Source organism: Marmota monax, unplaced genomic scaffold (assembly GCF_021218885.2).
Source record: "Marmota monax isolate L192 unplaced genomic scaffold, Marmota_monax_Labrador192_F-V1.1 WCK01_AAM20220418_F8-fsc00026, whole genome shotgun sequence".
NCBI lineage: Eukaryota > Metazoa > Chordata > Mammalia > Rodentia > Sciuridae > Marmota > Marmota monax.
Window position 1 is genome coordinate 11,719,122 of NW_026693108.1, and position 13,197 is coordinate 11,732,318.

Sequence of the window (13,197 nt, forward strand, 5' to 3'; positions counted from 1 at the left end):
CACTATGAACTACCAGCAGAAGTTAGAGGGGGAGTAAAATTAGGAACAGGTAGATTAAAAAAGCAATACTGTAAATGTTGATGGTGACTGAGACAACACAGGTGTCCACCTTTCCCCACACAGCCAGGGCAGTATTTAAGGGCCACTGCTCAGAAATAGGGAGGTCTCCACTGGGAGAAGGGGTCACTTGCTAAATTCTCCTTAGGGGTAAAAAATAAGCATATATGTTTGTCTTCCCTTGGGTCCATAGGGGATCATCATTTCCCATGGGGGAAATTCTTTTTTATTCCCAGATTGATTGTACCTTGTATCTATGTTTCTGTAGTCTGGATTATAAGAAAGGCTAGGGGCGGGGGTGAACAGCAGAGTGTATGGTTGATACTTGCCTAGATAAGACAGGAAGTAAAATATAAAATTATAAGAGTTCTCAGGATTCTTTACAACACTATACACTTGCTCAAATAAATACCTCACTACAAACAGTAGTTCCTTTCTAAGCTCAATCTGTCTGACTGCTCAGAATGGATTACAAAGCCCCTGAAATTTCCTCAGTATGGTTGGTTATCTCAATTGACAATGATACTAATTTTGATAACAGAAGTTAAAGAAACAAAAGACTATATCATAAGTCATACTTTAAATTTGTATTGGGCTTTAGACCCTCAGACTATTTCAAATTCTAATCTTGCTCACTTTTTATCCCATAAAGAAATTAATCTTAATGGTTGGTGCAACAATGGTTGATGTATAGTTCAGATCTGTGTTATATTAACTTCTCAAAAAGCCACATGGCCTTTAAAATGCCTCCTAGAAATAGGTGATAGACGAGACTGCATGGACAAAAGTTGGGATCTAACTACCTTGCCTTCATTCCATCTATAAACTTTCCCAAGTGGAAGGGAACAAAGGGCAAGCACTAGATATTTTGTGCAAGGTGGCACGAGGTGGTCATTTGAGTCAGATGTCTAAAAAGAAACCATTGTGAAGACAACTAAAGGAAAACCAGAAACAAAGACACAAAACAGAGCCTCCTCAATGTCTGAGGCTCTTTATGGTAAACCAGTTCCAAACTACACTGGAACACAGACCATCCTGCAGATGAGCCAATGACAAGGTGCTCATGGGACCAGTTCTTAGGTTCCTTCACACAAGAAGGTCAATACCTGTAGCACTTGACAGAGGAACAGCACATTTTTTTTTTTTTGATCTTCAAATTCAGGTATTTAATAAACTTACAAAGATCCTCTGTATATAAAAGTTACAATTAGTCATTTGTGCCTGTAAATTTAAAACTGGTAACAGTAGGAATGAAGAACAATTTGAAATTCTAAAAACATGAGTCAAAGAAAATTCTGTGAGATTCAATTCAGAGTTTCAACTGCTTGTGGTCAACACAAACCACGGTTACAAATTCACAAGTTTTACCAATCCTGGGAATTTTATTTTCATTTACGTGAGCATGACTGTTACCAGTTTTATTAAATCCTACTTTCAGCATATAGCTGCAGAACACTTTCTAATTACTAAGTGGTAGGTAAGGAAGGAAGGGTGTTCCCTATGGTAAGTCTCATCAATGGGTTATTTGCTGTTGTGTTCTTTTTCTGACATTTCTTGTTAGTGAACTATGCTGCTTGCTGCATTTTCTCCAGTTTTTCCAGAGTCAAAGATTTTAAGGGTAAAAGTTTGGGTTTACAGAGCACCATTGTACTTATACCTTCCACAAACAGCTGCCCTTGGTTTGGAAGAACTTCCTGGAACACTGACTTTACTTCTGCCATGTACGAACTATTGGATACAGTAAGTTTTTTCCTCAAAGTTCCGGTTGTCTTATTGCTGTTTTAGCATCCAATCTGGTAGTATCAAGATGTCAGAGTTCTTGACTGAAGCCTATGGAAGGAAAGACACATTCTTTCCCAGAAGGTCAGCTGTTGCCGGGGGTAACGGTAAGACCAGGGGAAGAAAGGAACAGTACATTCTTTTACCTTAAGTTTCCCACCTTTCCCTTCCACCTCACCACAAACTTATAAACATGATGGTATCTAGATTTCAGTAGCCTACGACAAAAAGGTAAACTCTAAACAAATCTCCAAATAATCTTTTCTAAGTCTATAGTCCAGTCAAACTCAGCCCTTCTCTCTCTTTCCCAAGGCCTCACGGCCTACTCCATTCACCCAGCTGTCACTCACCATGACCTAGGGCTCTCTCGCATCATCTTGTATTGTTAGTTAACTTCACTTTTATTGCTGGCACAGTCCCTTCACCAGTAGTAGGTAAACTTGGAGCACAGAGACAGTGCTAGACAATTTTTGTATTCTGTTACAGAACAAAGGAGGTGATCTACATCTGTTTAAAAACTGTGCTGGGCACATGAGCACCTATAATCCCAGCTACTTGGAAGGCTGAAGAAGGAGGATCACAAGTTGTATCCAGCCTCAGCAATTTAATGAGGCCCTGTATCAAAATTTAAAAAGGTGGGGGGGATGTAGCTCAGTAGTTGAGCACCCCTGGGTTTGATTCCCAGTACCACAGGGTGTGGTGGGGGAGCGGTAAATTATAACTTATAAGTATTTTCTAAATGAATCAGTTAATACATTACAAGTTTAAATAAAATAGGGAGACAGGAAAACTCCATTTGGGGAAGCAGATAGTTATTATGGCAGATGGCCATATTTCTTTCATAATACTTTTATTTCTAAAAAGATCATTTGGTTGAAGTTTCTTAAACCCTTAAAGCTACTCAGTTTAAAACTATTACATGTATCAACTAGTCAGTGGTGGTATAAGAATAACAAGAAATGGCATCAGGTATGTCTAAAGAGCTCAAAAACGTAGAAACAGGCCATATGTTACGTGATGTCTTCCCTTCCACAGTTCTGTGGACAACATGAGCAGGGAGGGCTGCCCACACTAAATCCAGAAAAGCAGCTGGTCAAGAGTGAGCAACAAGAGTTGCCAGCCTCAACAACCTAACAAGACCCTGGGAAGGAAGGGAGGAAGGGAGGGAGGGAGGGAGGGAGGGAGGGAAATAAAAAATAAAAGCTCAGTAATAGAGCACAAGTGGGTTCAAACCCAAGCACTGCCAAAAACAAAAAATAAAGAATAAATCATGTGGACCCAGAAAAAGTATGAGAGGCTGACTTGTATCATTTATGCCAGCAGAGTATATAATCTTTAAATAATAGGACAAATGACTCAACAACAGCTTATGAACTTGGCTGGGCTATGAGCCCCTTGAGGACAAGGCCCTGGTTGCTGTGTACCAGGAGCTGGCACAGCACCGGCCAATACAGAGTTCTCAAGTACCCACTGAACAGAATGGCACGTGTCTTGTACTATCACTGGCCACACTCTACATCCCCACGAGAATACCTGGGACGTTCTTAATTTCTCAGAGGAATGATAAGAAATACCATAAATGCTAGATTGCACGTGCCCCTGAGGAGAGACGTGTGTGCCTTAGAAGACTCTGCAACTTAAACTAGACATATTAAAAAAACAGAGGCAATTAACCAGCAAATTATTAATAGAATTAGATAGAGCAGTATGTTCTGCTTGGAGGTAATTTCATAACTCAAGGGGCGAGGGCAGTGGCTCCTACCAACCAGCCAACAGTGGTGTACAATTTTAAAAGGGGAAGCACTGATCTTAAATTAGCCTTTTAAATGTTCTACTTTGGTTACTTTTCAGTCTGTTGTAATCTGTTATTCTCTGAAAAGCTAAAAATATGTGTTCACTGACTGACTATTCAGGTTAAGAATCAGAAATGAAGGCATGAGGACTAGAAATGATGTGGGACCAACCAGGCCCATGAGTATTCACCAGACTGCTGCCGATGGAAGTTCTAAGCATTACACTCAGAAAAACTCATCACTTAGAAGAAAGCCCCACATTTCTGCTCATTAAAACCTCAGTGAGCAAAGAATGACCGTTACTCATCAGTCACCACACACTCTTCTTACCACGGCACAGGCAGCATGTCACTTAACCCCCGCCTGAGCTGGTGTGCTTATCATCCCCACCGTGCTGAGAGGAGCCTGGGTGCCAGGGCCCGTGGTGTGCTGGAGCTGGGATTTAAACCCAAACCTTCTGGCCCAGGGCTGCAGCCAGTCAATGACTGGGAGCAGTCCCTTGTCACCATTACTGAAATGTGCTCAACAAGAACTAGCTCCAGTTCCTCCTCTTGCCTGGGTCACATGCTTGCATTTCCTACAGCCTCCTGTGCCTGTCCCTCTCCCCACTTCTACATCTTACATCAGCCCATTTCCCCACATGGCCCCTAACTTGCCTGAAGACTCCACCTTCACTCTCCCAGCCATTCACAGCCTCCTGACATGCAGGGGGGTTAGCAGATGAGCAAAGCCTTGCTTGGTTTTACTCCTCCTGCACTCTCCTGTCCATCTTTTCTTTACCCAATGTCACCACCACTGTCTAGACACCAGCCAGCCATACCTAGATTGCCACCACCTCTTCCCCTCTGGCTGCTCAACCAGAGTCAGAACTTTAGCCTCCTTTAGGACACTGTCCAGGAAGCCAACATATTATACTAATAATACCAACCATAACACCTGCCGGCGATTATATAGCACAGTGCTCCAAGCACTCATGGGAAGCTCAGACGCATCACAGTAGCTCTGTGAGGCTGGTCTTTCTCTCTGCCCCCATTTCATAGACTATGAAACTAACTTGCCGGGGAGGTGTGTGGCTTTCCCAAGATCCTAGTCATTGCAAAGGCCAGGTTCTGGATCCCAGCAGTATGGCTCTGGGTCTTCACTCTGAAGCCAGGGCCTCACATGTGTTAGGCAATCACTCTGCCATGATGAGCTACACCCCCAACTCTTTTCTGAATTTTTATTTTTAAATAGGTTCTTATGAAGTTGTCCAGGCTGGCCTTGAACTTGTGATTCTCCTGCCTCAACCTCCTAGTTGAAATCCTAGGATTTCAGGTGTGCACCACTGCACCTAGCTATGCACTCTTACCACTACATTTTCTCTCTTAAACGAGTAGTATTACATGTCCCTCAAAGAGTCTTGAAAGAAATACTACTCCCTTGCTGGGTGGGGGGCGGGGGGATGTGACTACTTCTAGCCAATGAGTTGAGGGAAGTGATATATATCACTTCCAGGGTGAAGTGAGAAAGTGATGACATATTCCATCCAGCTCTTTTCTCTCGCCACTGTGAGCAGTGATGCTCTGGATGGTGGACCTTGGTCAGCCTGGGTCCCTGAATGAGTAAGTGCAGAACTCCCACCCTATGCACCTGTGTTGAATGAGCAGGGCACACAAGCAGCACACTCAAGTGTTAAGCCTCTGAATTCCAGGATGCATTTGTGGCTGCAGCATAAGTTGCCTACTCTGATTGACAGAGTGTTTAACCTACTTGGAAGGAAAAACCAATATACAGAATATAGGAAAAGAAAATGCAGACAATCCTTCTAGCACACAAACTCATCTTCCCCTCATCCCACTTTCACTGGGTCCTTTCACGCTCAAGGATGGAGTCAAGTTCCCCAGAGTCTACAGCATGGAAGTCCCACTTCCTCCCCTACACTTTCAATCCTTCCAAGCCAATTTCTTTGCATTGCCCAGTATATGCCTTTCAAGTCAGTCTGGTTAGTTTTGTCTCTCTTCCAAGAAGAGAATACACATTTCGTTCTCACTGGATGGATTACTTGTTCCCTCAACTTACTGTTTACACCTACATCCAAATTGTACCTCTTCCTTTAATTCTTGGATGACCCAAAGCCACCCATCTTCCTGTCTTCAACTCATTTGGCTTTTAAAGTCTACATCAGACAGCCTGAACTCAGCCAAAGGAAGAAAAAAACCCTTTAAATAATAGGACAAATAACTCCTGGGCTCCTGAAGCCTGGTTCTAGTTGGCTGTGACCCAGCTTTGACCCACTCTCTCCAGTCTTTGAGCCTTTCTGGGCCTCGGTTTTCCTCTCAGGGAAGGCAGTGTTAGATAATCTGTCAGCTCTCTGCTGGCCATCAGATAGCCTAGAGCCTATACTTCATGCTTGTGTCCCTTGCTCAGCTAAAACATAAGACTCCACTGGGGCAGAGACACTGACTTTTCCTGAGCAGCTGTGACTACAGCTCCTTGAATGTGGACAAGTTCATATTGGAAACCATGTTGACAACAGGCTGTCACACATTAGCCACATGCTCTACATTATTAAAACAAATGGAAGTGGACATGAGATTTATGCTATTGCATGTGATTATTTGTTAAGCACAGTAGGTCACTAACACATGCTTGGTACTAAAATAGTAATCATGAGAAATATTTTACAGTAGAAACTAGAACAACATTTACCTCAGTCAGGATTTCTTTTTGCTTTCTGCTGACAGTGTAAGAAGAGGACCACCAGCTTTTCCAGTTTCTTCCACATATAAAAACGGCACATATGTCTACTTACACTTACTTATCTCTGACAGTGCATATTCAAACTGAAGAGAAATCTCTGCAACACTATAGTTGTTAGAAGAAATTATATGAGAAGGCACTATAGATGGGAAATACAGAACACAATTTTTGTTTCAATAGTTAATCTTCCTCAAAAACCAAGAGCTTCTGTGTTTCTTCTCCTTGCTAATAATACTTTTTAGATATCTTGTCTACATAACTAACCTGCAAGCCAGTCCTGGGCAGGAACCCCATGACCTACTGTCCCCTAAAGGACCTATTGTAATTGATCAGAAACAAGAATTTAAGTACTTTTTGATTGTCCTTTTTCCATCTTCTCAGAGTGTGAGAATCTTTATTTCTGGTTTCTATAACTTGTAAGAATAACTTTTCCCATGTAGGTTTTGAGAAGAAAAGAGTATGTCAGACTGAAACCACAGGGGGACTACAAAAGGGTTGAATCATCTAAAAAAAGTAACATTCTAATGTGTCCTTTCTGCCTGAGGATAGCAATCCACAGCCTTCCCCCTCAGGTCCCACACTGAAACCCCCTTCCCCCACTTTGGTATGTAGTGGCAACATTAGGGTGCCTGCCTGTATGAGGGCTTAAAAAGATGGATGCATCCTGTGCTATCATTCACTACCTATCATGTATAATGACTGAGACCTACTGCAAGTGTCTCCAGAGACATCTCAAGTATTACTGCAGATTTGTGCCCCATCAGCGGAGCAAGGGTATGAAGAAGGTCATGAATTTGATCTTACTGGTTTTATTTAAAGAACAAGTGTAAAGAGAAGGCATTAGCCTCACACACCTGACACTCACATGACAAGAAATGGAAGCAGTCTTTGTTTCTAGTCTCAACAATCTTTCCCAGGCTCTACCTGAAGCCTGGTATGTGACTGTGTCTGTCCCCACACCCTCAGGTCTCTCCAGAGACCCAGAAAAAGAATGGTCAGTCTCAGGCACAGGGTTAGGGGATACTGAGGATTTAGGGAGCAAACAGTTAAAGGGAAAAGTGTCTCATTAGGGAATTATTTGAAGTTTGTGTGGCGGACAAAATGCTAACAAGATAACAGGTACGTGGCATTCATTCTGCTGTTTCTCAGCATTTGTGAATGTTTGACATTTTCTGTAATAAGTGTTTATAATGGTAAATATAGCCTCTAACACATCCCCACACTCTTGTTACAACAAGGGTGGAAGCAGAAGTTCAGGGATGGATTCAGAGAGAGAGGGACAGAGATGGGTTACCTGAATGATGTGAGAAGAGGACGCACAGTGGCCACATTTACACGCTAAGAGCACATGTGGGGAGTCTCAACAGAGCTTCAACAAGTTCTAGTAAGGGGGCTGACAGTGAAAAAAGTCACTGACAAAGAACAGGTTATGTTTGTATAATTGCCAAATATGAATAAAGTCATACATATTGATGTACTTAGGAGTAAAGGAACACCATGTGTAAAACTTACTCTCAAATGATGCAGAAAAATATCACAAGTGCCCAGAAAGAAATGATAAAACAAATTTAGAATGTGTTAAGAATCTGGGCATCTGGGCTGAGGGTATGAGTGGATTCTTTGTCCTATTATGGCAACTTTTTAGAAACTTGATTTATTTTAAAATTTTAAAACATAATGCAACATAAGCAGCAGCATTTGGAAGTTATTGAAGAGAAACAGTATAGTTTCTTCTAGCCACTAAATTAAAACAAAATCAATGGCTAAATGACCCAAGTATCCTGTAGCTGAGGGCTTCTTTAGATCCTGTTCTCAGGGGCACCCCACAAATATCATCTGAAACTCTTTTTATAGTGTGTTGGCTTATTTGTACTTCTCATTTTAGCGGCAAAATTTGAACACAATTATAAAAGTTGTCTTTGAACACTAACATTTACTTTTTTTCCGCCCAGTACTGGGAATTGAAACCAGGGCCTCACATGTACTAGTAAGGCAAGTGCTCTACCACTGAGCTACATCCCCACCCTGTTTTTTATTTTATTTTGAGACAGGGTCTTACTAAATTGCACAGGTTGCCTTTGAACTTGCAATCCTCCTGCCTCAGCCTCCCAGAGACTAACATTTACTGATACAAGCATCTGTATCCCCACAGTTGAAAAACAGAGAGAAAGCTTCAGTTTGCTGATAAGTTTATATATTTGAATTATTTTCTAGTATAGTAAATAGATCACCCCAATTAGACTTTTTGCCTTACAAAAGAAAGTAGCATAAAGGCATACTGCCTGGAGGGGAACAAGTCAGAGTGTGTGTGTGTGTGGTGGGGGGGGGGGCCTGGGGTTGTAGCTCACTGGTAGAGCACATGCCTAGCATGTGTGAGGCTCTGGGTTCAATCCTTAGCACCATATATAAATAAATAAAATAATAGGTACTGTGTTCGTCTGCAACTAAAATAAAATGGGAAAAAAAAAAAAAAGAATCATGGGTGTGGATTTCCTTCCAGTCTCCCATTTAAGCGACCACAGCCCAGTGACTGGGTAAGTGCTCAGAGCCTCTGCTCCCCGCAGAGAACACAACAAACCAGTATCCTACAAGACTGTGGTGGACATTCACCTAAAGTAGGAGCATGGTAAAACTAGCCTCTATAGTACAACAGTTATTTAATATATATTTGTTAAGATTTCTTAAGAGAAAGAACAAATTCCACCATAAAAAATAATAATAATCTTAATATTTCAAAATATTTCTCGGTATTTTTTCCATGTTGTTACTGATGTTGACAAACATATCCTTGGTCTGGTTAAGACATATTCCATATCCCTTGCCTTAACAAGCAGCAAGCGTTTGTTAAATGCCTACTGCAGGAGTCAGCACTTGCCTAGACACTGAGATGAAAGCTGAAAATAATACAGACAGGTGCCCTCAGAACCTCTCTGCCTATGTGCTGTCAGTACTGAATGTTAAGTAAATGAATAATTTTAGGGGAGAGGGGAAATTAGTGCTGACTCTAGCTCTGCAGCATCTAGGACTGCTTCTATGCCCAATCTCAGATTCTCTGTACTGCTTTAATAATCAATACCCTTTCTACTGCATCAGTCAGGATTCATTCATTATTCCACAAACTGTCCAGTCCAAGCAGGCACACTGTGCTCTGAAAACTCGTCAGGCCTTCTTTAACCACAGATAACAGAAGTGCATAGATTATTTCAGAACCCAACATACAACAAAGACAAAAACTCAATCCTAAAATAGGTATGAGATTATTTTTGTGTGTTGTGTATTTTGCTATGGTTATCAAGGCATGGTTAGCATTTTGAAATTTTTTTCTTAGAATACTACAATGATCTGAATCTAAAATCTTTCATAAGGCGCAACTTTCCAATGATAAACAAGAACAGGAAGTGAATCTTGAATACAACCAGACTTCTAGTTCCCTTTATCATTAAATGATCTACTTTGCCACCACCTGACTCTGACTTAACCAGCATTAAACTTCCCATCATCCTATCCTAACAGTTACTAATACTTTTCTTTTATTCCTGTTTGAACAAAGTACATTTCCTATTAGGCTGGAAATTTTGACATACTCAAAATATTTTAAGCCCCAGGAGGAAGATAGCTAAAATAAAGGAATTGAGTAGCAAAGCAACTTACAAAAGCAGAAATGAAAACAGATGTTAAACTTGTTTGAAACAAATTTTTACTAATAGCCTCAACCAACCCTATTTTAGTCAACTACTAGAAATATTCTACCTGGTTAAGACAGCTCAAATTGTTTCACAAGCAATGAACTCCTGAGTGTGGAGGCTAACTCTTTCCAAGGCTCTGTTTACGGTGCTGTACCACGCAAGCTCTCATCTGCCATCAGAGCCAATTTTGCCTCTGACATGTCATTTGGCAAAATCTGGAGACATTTTTTTGTTGTCACGACTGGGGAAACAGCTACTAGTATCCACTGGATAGAGGCCAGGGGTGCTAAACAACGTGCCATGCACAAGACAGCCCCCCATGATAAGAGTCATAAAGCCCAAATACCACAGTACCATGGGTGAGAAAACTCTAGTCTAGGTCAACTGGGCCACCAACCTTCATATTCAAATATGAAATCACAGATCATGTGGCTTCACCCAACTTTCTGGTGAAAGCTTATAAACCCTTTTAAACAGGATACATTAAATCTGTCCCCTGGAAAGACACTCAGGCCACTGAGACTACGAGGGAAATCCCTGCAGTGCTAAAAGCCTAAGATGTCTTTTACATTAGCCATCAGTCCCCATGGGTAACTGCATGCCACTTCTGAAGCAAGAATAAAGGTCAGGCAGTAAGTGTAGACAGATGATGGGGGGGTCAGGTTGGCAAGATGGAAGCTGATTCAAAGGGAATGGAATGTTAATATCTTCAGGACACATCCCTCTTCTCCTCACCAGTGGCCAAAAGTCACCTGCGTGGGTGGGTAAGAAGGATTGTTCCTCCCCACAAGAGGCTGTTAATGAATGCCTCCTGGGCTGCTCCCTTCCTGTCTGGACCCCTCAGTGGCTTCATTCCTGCCCTTGATCCACCTTTTTTCAGGAGTCACTTTGGTCATGAGTCAGTTTTGAAGGACAGTGAGGAGGAGAGGCCATGAGAATGAAGAAATTCTAAAATGTAAAGAAGTGACAGGATACCCCTATTTCTTTCGATATCAGTTCTGGACCCCTTCTCTGCAAAGGAGTCTGCCTTTGTTCTATCCTTTAAATAAAACTTGCTTTCTACACTTGCCCCTGTGTTTCTTGGGGATTCAGTCTTCACATTGGGGAAACGGAATTCAGCCCTGAATGATTTTCATCACTGGCGGTATCACTTTGATTCCAAAGGCACAGGGCTTCAAACATTACTAATGTCTTGACAAAGGTGATTAGCATTCTCCTTTCCTAACCAATCCTCAGACAATGTTGAATGCATAAATAAAGCAAGAACAGCCAATTCTTCTAGGTCCATACCTTCTACCACTGTGACTTTTCTCCACCACTTTGAAGAAAAATGGTGCTGCAGGTTTCTGAGTCGCTTCCTCAAAGGTGATGAGAGCTTCCACCTTCCATGACTCCTTGAGGACTGATGTGGCACATCACTGTGCACACTCTGAGGACCAGGACAGCAGGGGTGTACTCACTGAATGCTAAGGTTCAACTCAGCACTAAGCACAAGGCTGGACACGCAGTATCAGACACCCAAACACTGAACTGAATTGAAAGTTTGAGAACCTTTTGGTTGCGAAAGGAGATATTCTGAGAACATAAGAATTAGTGGATTATGTGTTTCTAGGTAAGATTCTGGAAATGATTTCATACAATCACATTTCAATCCTTTAAAAATATCACTGAAGGGAGAGAAGAGGGGCAAGAAAGGAGAGGAAATAAGGAATGAATTTAACAAAATCATGTTATATGCATATATATAAATGTACTACGGGAAATTTCATGTATATGTAAAAAGCACCAATCAAAAATAAATAAATGAGTGAAAGAAAGATCAGTAGAGTAGAGGAAGGAGAATAGGAGGAGGGAAGAAGGAAGGGAAGACACAGGAACAGAGATTGAAATGGAGTAAATCAAATTCCATGCATATATGATTTGTCAAAAATGAACCCAACTACTATGTGTAACTATAATGCTCTAATTTTTAAAAAAGTCATTGAACCCTAATTTGTGTGTGTGTGGTGTTTGGGTATCAAACCCAGGGACTTGCATGCATTCTGTCACTGAGCTACATCCCCAGCAGTGAATCCAAATTTGAAATTCAACTTTTGTATATTTCTTATGAGTAACAGATTTGAGGCACCAAGAAGGAAGAGAGATAGGAGGGGCGGGGAAAGCGGAGCATCCATGATTAGTGCAAAAGAATAATCAGAGCAACTAGTATATGCGGCAGCGTGAAATTTCAATCGCACTAATCTCTGGTCTTGAAGAACACCCTTTTCACTACTCCATGCTTAGGGAGCTAGAAGAGAGAATAAGATCCTGCTCTCTCAAAAGGATCAAGCTGAGACAGTGGCTAGTTAAATTACAATCTCAAGTCATAAAGGTCTTACGTGCCTTCCAAGCACTAAGTCACCTATGAGCACAAGGTGCTGAGGGTGCACTCTGGCTGGGGTAGGGCTTCAGGACAGAGAGACCTAAGGGGGTTCATCCTGGCTTGCTTGGCAGAAGTTTGCTGAGCAAAGACAGAAAAGATGTGACCAGAATTGTCAGCATAATGAATACAGAGAGGCTTGAAATGGCCCAGGAGTGACAGGTAGCAGTAACAGTGAGATTTGGCTGGTGTGCTGAGTACAAGGGGAAAATGACAGAAAACAAGGCTGGAAATGTCAGCTGGAGTTCAACTTTGACGCCACAGGAAGTTTCTTGAGGTATAAAGAAATAAGACCAGACCTCCTTTAGAGATAAAATTGGGGGATGGGGTGGTGCAGACAATGGTATCATAATGACAGGGAGTCACAAACAAAAGGAGATAGAATGGAATTAAAAGACCAAAAACTTTTCATTCAGATCCATCGGTGGATCTGATCCATTCACCCAACATACAGCCCACTATGTGGGAGCCACTGTATTAACCAAGTGCTACCAACTGCCAGGTGTGTCCCCCAAATCTTAATGTGAGAGCAGCTGAAGGCAGGGCCTTTGTGAAGTGACTGGGTCACAAGGGTGGAATCCTCATGACTGGGATTAGTGCCCTTATAAAAGAGGTCCCAAAGAAACCTCTCCTCCTTTCTAGCATGTGAGGCCCGGAGAAAAGGAAGTCGGCTGTGAACCAGGAAGGTCTCCACGAACGTGGCAGGAGAGGCACCCTCTGGCTG

At 41.9% G+C, this 13,197-nt stretch overlaps 2 protein-coding genes across 3 annotated transcripts in view; both read right to left on the reverse strand.

Annotated features, from left to right (window-relative positions):
* Ubac2 (UBA domain containing 2) overlaps positions 1–13,197 on the reverse strand; it is a 162,671-nt gene that overhangs the window by 78,810 nt on the left and 70,664 nt on the right. The window lies entirely within an intron of this gene.
* Positions 42–2,953, reverse strand: LOC124099725 (BBSome-interacting protein 1-like). Its single transcript, XM_046454965.2, has one exon. It carries the CDS (start codon positions 1,776–1,778, stop codon positions 1,623–1,625), a length of 156 nt encoding a protein of 51 aa, XP_046310921.1. The 5' UTR covers positions 1,779–2,953; the 3' UTR covers positions 42–1,622.